This window comes from Phlebotomus argentipes, unplaced genomic scaffold (genome assembly GCF_947086385.1).
Source record: "Phlebotomus argentipes unplaced genomic scaffold, Phlebotomus argentipes genome assembly scaffold_18, whole genome shotgun sequence".
In the NCBI taxonomy this organism is placed as follows: domain Eukaryota; kingdom Metazoa; phylum Arthropoda; class Insecta; order Diptera; family Psychodidae; genus Phlebotomus; species Phlebotomus argentipes.
The window spans coordinates 9,958,022-9,974,029 of record NW_026776177.1 but is presented as its reverse complement, the minus strand read 5'-3'; the positions used below and the strand labels follow the sequence as shown (position 1 = coordinate 9,974,029).

Below are 16,008 nucleotides of genomic sequence, written 5' to 3'. Positions count from 1 at the left end.
CGTGAGAGACTTCGCATTGAACACGACTATACACTTGTAACGTCACCTCGGTATAAAAATATGTTTCGCTTGATTTCTGCTTTTCAGTCGCGATCGCGAAGTCGTATTGACTGCATCACTTCTCTCGTGTCTCAGAGCAAGGCGGTTTAGTTTTTATTTTTTAAAGTATTCTCCCATCCATTGAAGTATTCTCCAAAGTAGTCTTATCGTGCAGATACACTGCAGTGATAATAGACCGAGATTATTCGTGCGTATTTTTCTTTTCGGGTTTTATCAATTAGTGTGACGACACTGCCAGAATTTTTCCCGTTGAGTCCAACAGGAAGATTTTCGCATACAGATTCACAATACTTGTGGAATTGTTGAGAAGGTGGGACAATTGCAACAATTCTCCTCTGCCACTTTATCACACCCAGAGTCTTTTTATCAGGCCACAGAACATTAGAGAAGTGTATACTTGCGGTTGCTGGCGTATGTGATAAGATATCGCGCGAAGCAACAGAGATTGGTGTGTCCAAATGATTTTAAGGTGATTGCGAAAAAAACAAGAGAAATTCCTCTGCCAACAGAACGCGACAAAGCAAGAGAATTCCCTCATCCAAATGTGGTGCACAGATGTGGTGAAATGAGACAATAAAGAAGTTCTCCTTTTCCCCACAAATATAAAAAAGTGATAAGCGGAGTCTACAATATTTGGCCTCCGAATTGCCACGGGAAAGAGGCAACTTACGCGCGCAAGTGAGGGCAGCAAAGTGATGTAGAATCAATATTAGTTGAAGGGAAAAAAGTATCCTGACCAAGGCCAAAAACCCTCCTCTTGGACACTAAACTTCTGCCCCCGTAGAATTTGTATATGAGAAACACTCCGAATTTAGCTGATAAGAGCAACAAAAGTGGTGATACCTCAAGATACACAAGTATTTCAACTCTTTACTTATAAGGTGAGTCTGCAGCAGATTTTTCTCCATTAACATTGTCAGATGCTTTTTCAACTCATTCGCCATGAACCACGCCAATTAAACCATCAATTGCTTGTATATAAGTCCGGAAAAAAATGTGGAAAACTTCTCTCACTCAATTCATTGGATTGCTATTAATCACGAGTAGTGTATTTTATCATTATCACTTTGTCTATGTATTGCTGAGCTTCCGATAGGAGTGCTAAAAAGCTCACCGATTGTTTAACCTGTGAGTCGCCAAACATTAAACATTTCCCGGAATCTACGAGAGTCATTCCATTACAAATCGCGAATGGGGAAATTCAAGAGCATCTCTTCAGCGAACGAGATCAGTTTCCACTAATCGCTCTGCGTCAGTGTTAATATTCCCAAAGTGTGGGACAGACAAAGTGTGGTATGCATATTTATAGTTTGCCTTTGTCCAAGCGAGATAGTGTTGTGATATCTCACGAGAGAGACTTCCTTGGTCTTGATGATGGCAAAATGAAATGCATCTCTTTGTTACGTTCATCCGAGGACGTTTCTTTCTCTCCGGGCAAAGTGTGCGGAAAAGACATATTTTCGCATCATCTGCGGACTTTCTGTGCAACATTTCCAGACCTGTCGCTTGTGTGTGAGGAAATTCCAGTCCCAAAATACGCATGCCAAAATACCAATCGTCTCGCGAGCGTCAGCGTGGCGAAAAACCTGCTTGTGATATGCAAAATGAAATCTCTGATATTACACTGTAGATCACATCTCGATCGGACTATACATAATGTATAGAAGCCGAAAACACCTTGATGCGATAATAAAACTCACCTTCACAGTCACAAAACTGCCAATAGCTCAGTGGCACTCCTATGAGTCACTGATTATTCACGATCTCCAGCATAATTCTGTGTCCACCTCATATTGATAATTTCCAATTGCACCAGAACGCACACGGGTCTGGCTTTTCCCCACCTCACACACACTTCCAATTATCACACTTCATGCAAATATGATTTAAATCTCGCGCGTATAACAAACACCAGAAATTCCCAGATTAAATTGCGCGGGAAATCGATTGGCGCACAAATCGAGGGACTGTTCATTGCATAAAAGCAATTCTGACCAGATAATCTCTCCGCAGTGGAGCAAAAAACAGTGATCTCGTGTTGGTAGGAAAATTTCTATGTGATTCACACAGAAGCATCGACTCCTAATGAGTCTGACTGCCGCACTTTTCCTAGGAAATACGCGCAGACAGACAAAGTCGGTCAATTGGAGAAAAGTGCCGAAAACAGAAATACTGAAAATTGAAAATGGAATATTTTTCAACACCGCGTCTGACAAATTTCCTGACTAGATGCCAATTCTGAAGTTAAGAATTCTATTGAACCACTTCGACCTAATTTCCCCTGGCATTTTCATTGGGCAGAGGATATTGACACCACTTATGTTGGTGGCTTTCAACCAGTAAGAAAGGATTCATGACAATCAGCTCGTAAATATTGTCGCAAACGAGGGCAAAAGTTGGAAAACCTGTCCTCAATCATCGTATTCTGATTGATTGAATTCTTCATCAATATTCTATGTGCTCTTCCTCAAACTCACACTTCACTCTCAAGTTTGAGGAATAAATTCACTTGTTATGTCTGGTTGAAATTCCCCCCAAACAGAGCCAAAGGCAAATACGATTTAATAGACTTTTGGGGAATTTTCAGTGTGTCAATTTGCTCGATAAACGGAAGGTTAACCCTCGAGCGCGCCCTATCTAATCGGAAAGGAAAGCCACAGGAAAATGCTCGATACCTTAAGCAAATATGAATTGACTCAAAAAGCGAGGTGCGGAGGAGTCCATCGGGCTTCGCGATAAGCCTATCAGTTGTTGTCATACATTCCGAGGAAAATTACCACATGCACTATCGTGACGATTGCGATCTGAGCCGTCCTCTCAGGTGAATTGCGAGGGAGTCACTGTGCCTCAACATTGTACCACATTTTGCCGTTGTTTGTGTGCTTTGAGCAATTTGAAATAAATTAAATTATATAATTTGGAGTCATTGACAACAAATGAAGCGTGAAATGTATTTAGTTCCAATAATTATGTAATTGACCTGACTCTTTTTGTCGCGCCTCGCGGAGAGTTGGGCCGTTCTTTTTTTCTCTGTTCTGTACGCGAATTTTGCAAAAATCTATGCATTTTGTCACAGCATCACAAGGAGAGAGAGAAAAGGTGTAATAATGGGGCCCCACCACGTGCCAACGTGTGGATTTCGTCAGTGTGTCACTGATATGACCATTGGTTCACACTCCAATCGGGCGGAAAGTTGTTTTAGTAGTGCAGAAAAATCATAACACCTTTTGTATTGCTTCGCATTATGCGCGACCGCACAGTTGACTTGTTTTTATATCCTCACCTAATTTGCAGAACTGAAAAGACATCCGCCTAATTGCAATGTAAACGCTATTTCTCCGCGCGCCGCTGTTGAAAGTGAAAATTAACATTGATTTCTGTCTCATTTCAGCAATCATGGTGAAACATTTACTAGAAAATCCATTTAGGATGCGACACATATCAGCCACTCGTGCCTGCCGCTTTGTTTTGACTGTCTCCTTGGCGATTGCAGCAATTCACGCAGCACCTGTTTCCAAGACGTCTCAAGCTGAGGTGAGTCTCGGAGTTTCCCCCTTCTTTGTTGGCCGCGCCCGGGAAAAAGGGGTGGAAATTAGTCTCATTAGCATTCTTTCGACTTCTCTTCGGCTCTGTACTTTTGCACTGAAGTGCCCCTCTTGAATTAACATCAGCAGCACGACTTAAAAAGTACACATATCGATTTCTGCCACACCCTGTGCATGCAAGCCATCCTACAACTTGTGGGTTAATTAGGAAAGAAAGAGCATTGTGAGAGAGATGTGCGACAGGGCTACAATTAAAGCAATTGAGTCGTTTCCCTCGGCCTTATTGAAAAAGATAAAAGTTTTAATTCAATTCAACTCTCATCTTGTATTTCGCGCGCCCAAAAAAAACACTGGCTTTGTCAGGAAGTGTGGTCAATGTGTGGATTGTGGTGGAAAAAAATAGCAGAAATAAACATAAATTCGCGAGAATCATGCGACATTAATCGAATATGTAATTAGTTGCTTTTGATATAAACACCCGAAGCACAAATCATCATTATCACCTTTGACCATCGCAGAGACGCAATGAATTCACGATGTGAATTCTAATGCTTATTGTTGAGACATTTTCTGGGAAATTTTCCACTAAGCATTGAACTTCAGCTGACGAGAGCGTATTTTGAGTCTCTGGGGGTGCAAAATTGGGGTGTGAGCGAGAAAAGACGACGGGAAACATTACGATTGTGTCACATGTTGACCTTCTCACCAGCATAGGTCAAAGAGTCTTCCTCAGAAGCACTCTTGCTCTACATATTCATTTTCAAAAGCCAGATATTTTCACCACTTAAACTGATTAAAAGGTCTTCACGCAGAGGCGAATGAGGAACGCAAAAAAATGTGGCACTGTTTTATTGAACGCTTTGCGCGATTGCTATCAAAATGAATTATAATTGACAGTTTTTTGCAATAGAAAGTAAAGTTGGAGTTCTTGAAACCATTGTGGTTGTATTTTGCAATGGATTTCCTTGAATATTTTCCGCACAAAATCACGCAAATCAATCAGAAGAGAATTGCGAGAATTGCCCAAACTTTTGCACATTGTTTGCAACTCACTTTCTTCTTCATGACTTCAGACACTAAGCATATTATTTTAATGACAGTATGCACAAATATCATCTATTTCCATGCACTCTATATATGAATAGCGCCATAAATATTCACTGTGCTATTTATTTGCATACTTTGCCACAGAACCAGCTTACAAAGTGGTATATTCTCCTCATTGATTTTCCGCAAGACATTGTGAATGTATATTTGCAGCCCCTTTCACGCTTCACAAATCACCGCGAAAGAAATTCTCAGTAACGCCGCAAGAAAGGACAAAAAATACTCTTGGCGTATTGGAAGTTTTATCGAATTTCTGTGTTGCTGCGGCGAAAACATCAGACTTTAATCTTGTCTGCGAGATTTAGTCAGAAGATGACTTCAATTAAGCAATTAGCAGTAAAGCGTGTGTCGTCACAAAAACAGATTCCATCCGGTTAAAGACGTCTGTTTGCTGCTAAACTGTAAAATCTCTTATCATCGGTGTTGACGAAAGTGCAATTTCTAGGCCCTAAATGATGTGTGGCATCAAAATAAAGTCATGATTTCAAATTAAAGCAAGGTTAGAAGTCCTAAGGGTTCTAAGCGAAACTTTCTTTTGAGAAAACGAGAAAACTTAAACAATCTGGCAATGCTATTAGCAATTACACTTCTCTAAGGTCAAAATATTGAAAAGTTCAAGGCAAAAAACCATAAAATTTGCACCACTTTCTCTCCCATTCCTTATCAGATCCTCAATTTACCGTCAAACTATGCGACAATTCCACGATTCCAAGGGAAAAAACGACTATTTTAAGGCGAACAAAGGGATATTTCTCGCCACACGCTCTCAATAATTAAGCTCAATTTCCATTCAATGTCCTAGGTCGTTGCTCGTTGGCGAGTTCGCGTCTCCTTGCATGCTCGCGGGCTTCTTTCTCGTCCGCCATCATCGGAGAAGAACTCATGAACTCGCCACAAAGAATGTTCCTTTGCGTGCCGCGGAGAAAGTTCCAACATTCAAATGCCACCGCAATGGTGGAAATAAAAAAGTGAATGTACAGCAATTAAAGGGGGTCTGATTTGTCCTAGATATGCATTAATCATTAGGCAACCCACCCAAAAGGGCGCCGTTCGCTGGAAGGTGGATTTTGTGTACTCAGAAGCATCGCGTGGAGGTCAATAGCTTCTTCCCTCGGCGCAATTGAAGAGGAATTATATTTTTGGAGTCTTGACACAAGAGATAAATGACCAGATTCTAGATCGCGCGCTTCAGAGCTAAATTTGGCGCTAAACGATGGAAAATGACACGCTTTTCAGTGTCTTTGTCACTTGAAGGAGAATTAGCTCTCGAATCAATATTCATCCACCCCAAATTGAGGCCAATAAGTTTATCCAAATGCTTCGTGAGTAGCTTCGATGAATAAAGAAAGGCTGGAATAAGCTTTTCCCCCTTCTTTCCATAATCTCCTATCAACATTATATTTTCGTTGTGTTATTTCTGTGAGTAACACTTCCTCCGCAGACAGAATGATAGGAAAACCATCCACGCCTGGTTATCAAAACATTGCTAGACACATAAAGTGTCAATGAAAGTGATGTGAACTTGCATAATTTATCAGGCAATGAGATTTTTTCTCTCTCATTCGCCCTTCCAGCAGAATGAGAAGCAGATTTATTAACTTTTCGTCACACTGTCCAATAAAACACATTCATTCTCGGTAGAACAATGATTTCTTTGTCAAGGTGCAATTATGAGTAGCGAAAATGTTCATGAAGTGTATAATAATCTTCCATTCTTCGCATGTTTGTGTGTATGGGCGGTTTTTTTTTCTAAATGGTTTGTTATTAAGTATTCTGCAAAGGCCAAAAATATCCTTGATCGGTAAATCACCGGACTGGAAAAATTGAAGTGTGACAATCATTTCCTATATATCATCATAATTTCATGATTTGTCTCCAAACAAGTGGTGAGCTTGCAGAAAAGGGGAGAATAAGTGCCTTGGCAAAGTGCCTATTTGTCTTTGATGCAAGATTTGACGAGATATTTAACAGCTCAGCGCAGAATATTGCAGTATTTATGGCATTTCGTCATGGAATAATTAACTCATGTTAACATCCAACTTAATTACCTGTTAGATTTCCCATTTGCAATTCACGTGAATTCACAGTGAATTACCGAGAATAATAGCTGACAAATTGGATTTGGTTTCTTCATTATTATTTTGTTTTGTTTTTCGAGTGACTAACCGGCAAGCACACAGTGAAATGTATACAAGATGAATCAATGCGGAGAAATGTCTAAAATTCTTCCGCCCACAATTTGATCCACCTTAAATTGATTCAGCGCGTCTTCCGATTCGATTGGATCCGATGCAAAATTCCTGCGTATTGTGATTAATGTCAGAAATCCCACTTCCTCTCGCTCTGTGAACAAATTGCGTGCCTCTCAGGCGTGTGGGTGATGATGCGTGTGTCATTTCTCACAAAGCGCTGCCGGCATTTTTCACCTGGAATTTTTTCATGCACAAATCCCATGAATAAGCCGCAGCCAATAGGTGCCATGTTCGCGACGCCGCTGGACGACGAAAACGGTATTGACCGTGACAATAGCAGTGCCCCAATGACGGACGTTGAGGCGAAAAAATCTATATGCCAGCGCTGTAATGATGTGGAATTATCAGGTGTAGTGGCTACGGAAGTTCATCCCATGCCTATGATTTCATAATCGCGATGCGACCTTCCGCGCTTTTTTCACTGATATTTAACTCACCAAACAGGCAATTTCTCACTGGCACACTCTCAATTTTCCACGAAGTGAAAAAAAGGCAAATTTACTTTACTACAGGCACAATTTTATGAGGGGAACAAAAGAGGAATTTCTCGAGAATCATTTAAGATGTTCATCAACACTAAATCTCTCAATTGAGACGAATTTGTGAATGAAAAGCCATGCAAAATAGCATGTGCCAGAAGATTGTAAGCTGAAATTTATTAGTGAAATGTGCTTAAATCTTTTGTACAAACAATTTTCTTTTTGCCTCCGAAACCACAAATAAACAATCTAAGCGGTCTGAAGTCAATAACGAAATTCGCCGTAATTTTTCACAGCATCTTCAATACTCAATGGTCAGTTGAATGCCCACACTGTGCAAATGCAAAAGCAATTTCACATATCTTTGCAGGATGAATCATCTATTAAGCTACGGAGTGAACGGAATTCTGACTCATTTCCAGCACAAAGTATTTTTGAATACACACCGAAATAATGCTCTCTGATCTTCTTGGCGCAGTAAAATCAATTGCCTGGGTAATTTATTCGTCAGTGAGCAAATATGGATTAGTTGTGTGTAAATTGCCAGGGATGAATTAATTGCACTTCCCGGTAACAATGACACGCGGAGCGGCATCTTGCCGTGGAGACGCCGGGTGATTGATGAGCCAAGACAAAGCCATCCGACAATTTTCAGTGTAAAACAGACAATTCAATGCATTTACTTAACTTCGTATTATTAAATTATTATGTGCGTGGAAATGACACGAACTTGTCACATGGGATAATTGATTGACAACTTATCAATGTGGAATTGTTTGTTCCACGGCAATAAAATGCGGTTGCGTTTTAATGTGAGAGCATTTTGCGTTTAGGAATAAGTGTCTTCCCATTGGAGACAAACATAGCAATTCACAGGAAAAGAAAAATGACAAAGAACCCATCACAGTCGAACATACTGAGAATTTTAAGTTGCCGGGATGAGAAGAGTCTTGGAAGACAAACATCTCGATCTGCCTGACTTGGAGATCGTCTGCAATGCTGCCGCAGAAATTGCCAAGAGATATTCAAATGGGAAGTGCCACCGAATATTTGAGAGGACAAACTTGACCCGTGACCCCTTCACTCCTCCATCGGCAGCGTGGCACATAGATAAACAATGAATAATGCAAGAAGTGTGGCGGTGAATGTTAATCACTGTTTAATCTTCGTCTGACCAGAGCGACTGTGGTTTATTTTTGGGATCATCGGCCCCTCAATCGCCACTGTGCAGTTTTTTTGCTGGGTCTCTTCTCCACGCCGAATCCCTCTCAGCTGCACCGCCGCCACAAATCACGGAATGTCTCATTGAAGGCGGTCAAGAACCCAAAAGATCGCTCAGCACCAAGTCAGCAGAGTGTGGAAGATGCTGCCAAGAGAGCAGAATAGGAGAGTTATTTACAATAGAGATCCATTGCATAAACAGACGCTCCGTGAATCACTTAAAGTAAATCGCTGAATTACATTATAGTGATTAAACTTAAATAAATATCCACAATTAACAACCCTTTGGCGTTCGATTCTCAACACGTAATCACGCTTCCTTCATTACTGTCAGCCGTGTCGTAAGCTCCTGTCTAAAGTGCCATGTTTTGTCTCAATTAATAATTTATCGATGGGGAATGCATTTAACATTTGCGCCTGAGTCGCAGATGAGCCACTGCTGGAATGCAAAGAACATTTATCGCCTGATAAATGTCCATATATTTGCAAATATCAATTTATGATTTAATTTATAAAAATACAAATCAATATGCAGATTGCTAAAGTTCCACTGACTAGCAAAACTACAACTTCTTACGGCAACACTATGAAGAGTTCCTCCAGAAATCCACACTGACACTTTTCACACTTTACTGTTCTGTGGTCAAGACGCGTGCGTTTGTGACTACAAATTGTGATTTTCTGCATGCGAGAAAAATACGCGCCATTGAAAGTGAAAATGAATGAACTTGCAGTGTATTTTCAGATGTGTGGAAAACGTGACAGTCATTCGAACTCACCTCATTTGTATAATTCCTCCATTTTTCCAACTCTAGAAAAATCTACCTCTAAATATGTGCAATTTGAGGGAAAATTTATGGAAATTTTTCCATCATTATACACGAAAAAAAATTGCTCATGAATGAACTTTGGCCACAATGCGCAGTTGAAGATGAGTGCAATTTAGCTAATTTAATTTACAATCGCATAATGTCAGCACAAAGATATGACAAAAATAGCTCCTAAATTAAGTACTTGACGTGTGTGTCCAATCTGTCAGCAACCAGATTTTGCCATAAACATATTCAAGTCGAAACACTTGAAAAGTCACAGAGCTACGAAGATCGCGCACTTGAGGAAGTTAACTGTATTTAACAATCTATACCATAAAAATCACTCAATTCACGTTTCATAATTCATCAGATGTTGTGTGAATGCACAATGGTGAAAAGAAAAATGCTAAAGAATATTTATATTGGAAAGAATACAAAACATATTAATTAAGTGGAACTTTTGCTGGAGCTTTTCAAGTTCGATGTGAAAAAATGCACCGCGCGCGCGAGACCTTGAGCTCTGCAAAAGGAGGGAAATATAAAAATTGCAGTGCATCTTTTGCCAGTTTGAATACATTCATTAGAGCATGCAAACATGCTCATCACTGTCTTCTCGCTGGATTTGCTCATTGTGTTTATTCTTCGCTCATCGCGAACTGATGCTCAGCACTTAATTTATGTTAAACGATATCGGAAGAAAAATCTCAGTTATACGGAAAAACAGGCGATAGATAGCTGCGAATGATTGCCCAGGTGATTTATCTAGTCCAGCACCGGGAATAATCCTCCTACGACTTGCAATTTAGTGCTAATCGCCATGTGCAGGGCAGCAAATAAATTTGTCTGGGGTTTTTTCCAGACAGACAATCACGAGAGCGAAGATGATAAATTCCGCAGCACAGTGTTTACCTCGTGAATAAATTCCTCAGGTGATTAGAGACAGTATTTGTGATAAGACAACTTCTTTTGCAGATTTATCTGTCACAGTTCGGCTACCTGCCCGCTTCTGCCAGAAATCCATCGAGCGGTGGACTGCTGGATGAAGACACATGGACGAAGGCCATCCAAGATTTCCAAGGCTTCGCCGGACTCAATGTCACAGGTGAGAAAATCGAAAGAAAATCATTTCTTCACGTGAAGTGTCCAACTTATTGCTGTTCAGATTCTGTCATAAGATATGAATTTTAACCACCAGATTAAAGATAATTAAAAACTTTAACTTGAGCTTAAATTTGTACATATTGCCTAAAACTCTTGTTCTTGTTTGTTAACTGTTCTCGTTCTTTTCTTTAATTTGAAGTCTAAATATTTGCGTGCTCATTAAAGTCTCGCTAAAAGATTAAGAATTTGATCTAGAAAGGCAAGAAAGCCGTAGACAAATTGTTCTTATTCAATTTGTGGCCACTGTAGCTCCGATAATTTAATATCCAAATAACTTCCGTGGAATTCAACAAATATAATCGCTCTAATTGTCTTCGCAACTGCTAAAACACCCCCTCAATTCTCTTCGCAGGCGAATTAGACGCCGAAACGATGGAGCTCATGACACTGCCGAGGTGTGGTGTTAAAGACAAAGTGGGATTTGGCACGGACTCCCGGTCGAAGCGCTACGCCCTGCAAGGTAGTCGATGGAAAGTCAAAGCACTCACCTATCGAATTTCCAAGTACCCGAAGCGACTCAACAAGCCAGACGTTGACAAGGAAATCGCGAAGGCTTTCGCAGTGTGGAGTGAATATACAGATCTCACATTTACACCAAAACGCACGAATCCGGTGCACATTGAAATAAGGTGAGTGGTTGACAATCTTCACTGGAGATCCTGACGCGGAACATTTCATGGAATTCAGGGTGAAATTCATTTGCGCCGCATGCCAGCAAATGATGCCAGGGATGACTATGAGCATTCCTATCATCTGCATTAATTGCAACTTTTTGCGTGCAATTCTGCGATCAGGAGATTATCGCGACTGATTGCGGACACCTCGTGTTATTTGCATCCTCTTCACTGATCTCATGCGAGCATGTTTTTGTATTAATCTGCGACAACATGACTGCTTCTTAGTCATCAGTTCGATGTAATTAAGCAGAAAGATTTCATTGTTCCAAAATCATATGATTTATGACACCCGCGGAGCGACAAGATAGCATAAATCACCCTTTCGCACGAGAGTCCCGCCTTTCCTGGTATACATATTTAATAAGTGAGTCGAAAGGCGAGAAAAATGCTTCAACATGTGTATTGAAAGGGTTAAAAGCTTGTTTCTTTTTACACTGTGAGAATCGAGAGAATTTATCCGATCCACATTATATTAAATTTGTGTGAATCATTATGGCAATTGTTTGTGGCAACAAAACAATTTCCGATTTTCCATGAGATAAATGGGAAATTGTTATTTTCGACAATTGCGATTTATAATGACTATCAAATTGACCTTGCAATCATAATAAATACGCACTTCTCAATTCTATTCATCAACTCAGGTTTGAGGAGAACGAACATGGTGACGGAGATCCTTTCGATGGTCCTGGAGGCACTCTGGCGCATGCTTACTTCCCGGTTTACGGCGGCGATGCTCATTTCGACGACGCCGAGTACTGGACAATTGGCAGCACGCGCGGCACGAATTTATTCCAAGTGGCGGCTCATGAGTTCGGACACTCTCTTGGACTGAGTCACTCAGACGTCCGGTCCGCCCTCATGGCGCCCTTCTACAGAGGCTACGATCCCCACTTCCGACTCGATTCCGACGACGTGCAGGGCATCCAGGCGCTGTACGGCCGCAAAACCAGCTCGGGCGCCACGACGCCCACGAGAACCACCCCACGAACGCCCGTCCACCGCGTGAACGACGAACTGTGCCAGGACGCGAAGATGGACGCCATCTTCAACTCCGCCGACGGCATGACGTACGCCTTCAAGGGCAGCATGTACTACCGACTGACCGAGAACGCCGTGGCCGAGGGCTATCCCAAGCCCATCTCCGAGGGCTGGCCAGGCCTGCCCAGCAACATCGACGCCGCATTCACGTACAAGAACGGCAAGACGTACTTCTTCCAGGGCAGCAAGTACTGGCGATACAACGGCCGACAGGTGGACGGCGACTACCCGAAGCCCATCAGCGAGGGCTTCACCGGCATCCCCGACAATCTCGACGCGGCCCTCGTGTGGGGCGGCAATGGCAAGATCTATTTCTACAAGGGCACGCGCTTCTGGCGCTTCGATCCGCTCAAGAGGCCGCCGGTGAAGTCGACGTACCCAAAGCCGATCTCCAACTGGGAGGGCGTTCCCAACAACATCGACGCCGCTCTGCAGTACACCAACGGATACACGTACTTCTTCAAGGACAACAAGTACTACAGATTCAACGACAGGACGTTCTCGGTGAGTCCAATAGCTGTGAAAGGAATCAAGAGAGATTATTCTCATTAATTAGCCCACTTCGGACTCTCTCTTGTGAGTCCAATTCTTGAGTCACGGCAGAATTTTATATGATTCTCCGAAGTGTTTCTGTATTTCCGAGAAATCTCACGTGCTTATTAATTGAAATTCCCCCAAATATGGAACTTCTGTGCCTTCCAAAATCTCTGATATTCCCCATGAAATCATCGCACGGAAAGTGGAGCAAAACTATGGCGATAAAGCCCCGCGATAAGACTCGCGGTGGACGAGTGCGATAAGCGGCCTTACTCAATGTTGACTTCTTGACAGGTGGACGCGGCGGATCCGCCCTTCCCGCGGCCAACGGCTCACTGGTGGTTCGGCTGCAAGAACATCCCGGCGTCCTTCGGCTCACTAGGTAATGTTATCGCCGATCCTGAGCACACGCACGGCGCCCATGACGTCATCGATGACGATTTCCTTATGGATGCCGGAGGTGAGTGGAACCGACAATCGCGTTGAGAAGAGAGTTTTGCTCATGCGGCAATTTGAATTTTTTCCTCGATTAATCACAAGTCTTCCATTTATACCTCTTCGTCATTTTGCCGTGTTCATTGTGGATTTGTTAGCTCTCTTGTTTGTGTACGAGAAATGTCTCTTTCGTTTGCCCTCAGAATCTCTCTCTCTCACTCTCTGAGTCTCCGTACTCGCTGTCGAGGTGTTTGGGATGTCTAATCCTCTAGCAAATTTGAGCAAAATAGAGTCTGCAAATTGCTGATGAGAACATTACTTGGCACAATTAGCTCAGTCACAAGACAAAAGTACACGTTCTCACCGGTAATTTTCTGTATTTAAGTAACAATAATTCTCTGTAAACTGTCACTAAAACCTTCCTTTCCCTCATGTGCCTAAAAAAGATTGACTAAATACAAATATTTACTAACAGAAAACATCAAATCATCAGAAGCCCAGTAACAACTGTAATACAATAACGATCAACATCTTTCAACTTTGATCACTAAATTCGCTGTCACAGTGACAGTTGAAAAAAATTCAAATTCAAATCCGAAAGTCGACGAATTCGTTGCAGAATAAGTCGGTTTCACTAACCTTAATAGGAAAATAGTCTTAGAAATCTCTTTTCACACTAACACCATTAATTTTCCTGCACTCTTCACTCACTTTTATGCCACTCTTGACGTTTTTCTGATATATTTGCACGCAATTTTGCAAAATATTGCTTCACTGCACTGTGTATATTTTTGATCCTAACAAAATTGCACCTTAAATAAGAGTTTGAATGTGAAATAATTGCACATATTTTGCACACACACACACGTTTTCTTTGTTGATTTGTTAGCACAATTCTTTGCATGAAAAGTCAGTGAAAAGCCTTCTTTTTTGCACTAGAAGTGCAAGTTCAGGAAAAGCACGATTCTGCCTGAGGCGCACAATGTGAGAGAATTAATTTACTCACCTAACAAAGAACTTACACTATGATTTACGATAAGGAGTCCCTTTTGATTTATTCATCACGTTATACTCAGCATGAATCCGTTTTGCAGGCTTTAGTCTCCGAAGTTAACCCCGTTCTTTGTGTGTTAAAAAATGTCCTCAATTTTATACCATTAAAATTGTCATCGAAGATTTTGCGGCCAGCCTTCACGTACGTTTTATGATTTATATATTCTCTTTTATTTTGTAAATATGTTTAGTTGTTGAGGGTGTTTTTTTCTTTCTTTGACCTTGAGGATCTTTTGCAGGGGTTTTGGTTAACGTTTTTTTTTTGTCTTAGATAGATTCACTTAACTTGGGATTTTGGAGGATGAGTCAAAATTGTGTGTGCAATTATTTCCCGGAAAAAAGGTGTAGCATTTCCCACACGAGTTCATTGCACAGAGAAAAAAAGACACTGTAAATATTTTTTTTTGATGCTGTGCGAGCGATTTTCCAAGAGCACTGAATCACGAGTTATGAATTTGTGTTGAATTTCACGATAGAGACTGAAGATTTTGGATGTTGGGAGCAAAAATCTGCATGAATCAATCCTCAAGTTTGGGGGTGAGGAAATCGTGGGTGTGTTTAAATGCAATGCGCCGATTTCCTCGCCCCTCGACGGAGCAATAATGCAACTGAGTGTTCAGCCTCTGAGTCGCGCGAGTCGCTAAGAATTCTGTCTCTCCGTGCAGGAACTGATGAGCGTCCGGCGCATGACGAACATGGGGACAATTCTGCATTTAGTCATCATCCTCTGGCGTCACTCCTGATCGCCTCCTGCACACTCTTCGCGCTGCGACACTGGCTGAGCCACTAAAGGAGACTTCCGCTGCCGAGACGCCGCGGCCCCCCAAATTGGCCGGGGCGGCGCGCCGAGGCGTTCTAGGAGTAGAGCTCAAAAACCTTCTCAATATATGTATCGTATCATGATGAAAAGCGCCAAATTTGTAGAACAAGAGAAATATTTTTTACAAAATCGACACACGATAAATGCAGTGCCTTCCTGTACATAACCGACGAGAGGGAGTCTAGATACCAAGTGAAAGTGACTTTATATACCATTGTAAGATTATATTTAATCTTAAGGACTTAGATAGAAAAGAACTAGTGAATGAATTTGTCGTTGGAAGAGTTCATTGATCTATTATGAGAGCATCTTTTTGTCACTCTGTTGTTCGTATATTAATTGAGAGAAATTATACTTTAATTGTGAAAACAGATTTTGAAGAAAAAAAAACATACCCTAACAATTTATTTAATCAATGTGAGAATTCAATAAACTTTTCCTCGATCAGATGAGTGATTGAATTCTGATGGAAATGTAGTATTTTTTAAATAAAATCCATTTTATGTGATTTTAATTAAACAAAAAGAGTCTTGTTATTGCTTTTTTACCTCCCGATTTGGTGTTATTTCCAGGAATTGCGTCAAAATTCTACGTATTCACAGAGATATTTGATAGTTGACTTTTTGCCACTTCACATCTCTCATCTCTACTTGACCTTATCTTGCGTATTCAGCGAGTTGTCTTCTTCTCTCAACCACATTGTTGCCTTCCAGACAACTTTTTATCCACTGCGTTATTGTGTTTTGCAAATTCTGGCTATTTGTAGTAAGAGAAAACCAGTATTTGTCATCATTCAACTTCTGCCGCC

The 16,008-nt window shown here is 41.3% G+C and overlaps 1 protein-coding gene across 5 annotated transcripts; it reads left to right on the top strand.

The window, feature by feature from the left end:
• Positions 1–118: 118 nt before the first annotated feature.
• LOC132260104 (matrix metalloproteinase-14) lies at positions 119–15,725 on the top strand. Of its 5 annotated transcripts, XR_009468338.1 has the most exons (8): positions 119–941; positions 3,452–3,594; positions 10,449–10,578; positions 10,990–11,266; positions 11,959–12,859; positions 13,187–13,352; positions 14,422–14,522; positions 15,046–15,131. XR_009468338.1 is itself a non-coding variant. In XM_059758037.1 (7 exons), the coding sequence occupies exons 2-7, from the start codon at positions 3,457–3,459 to the stop codon at positions 15,168–15,170; spliced, it is 1,659 nt and encodes a 552-aa protein (XP_059614020.1). In that variant the 5' UTR covers positions 119–941; positions 3,452–3,456; the 3' UTR covers positions 15,171–15,725. The 5 variants fall into 5 exon arrangements, 4 of the variants coding, with proteins under 4 accessions (XP_059614020.1, XP_059614019.1, XP_059614022.1 ...); XM_059758037.1 differs by lacking the exon at positions 14,422–14,522 and having other exon boundaries at positions 13,187–13,274; positions 15,046–15,725; XM_059758036.1 differs by lacking the exon at positions 14,422–14,522 and having other exon boundaries at positions 15,046–15,725.
• The last annotated feature ends 283 nt before the right edge of the window (positions 15,726–16,008 follow it).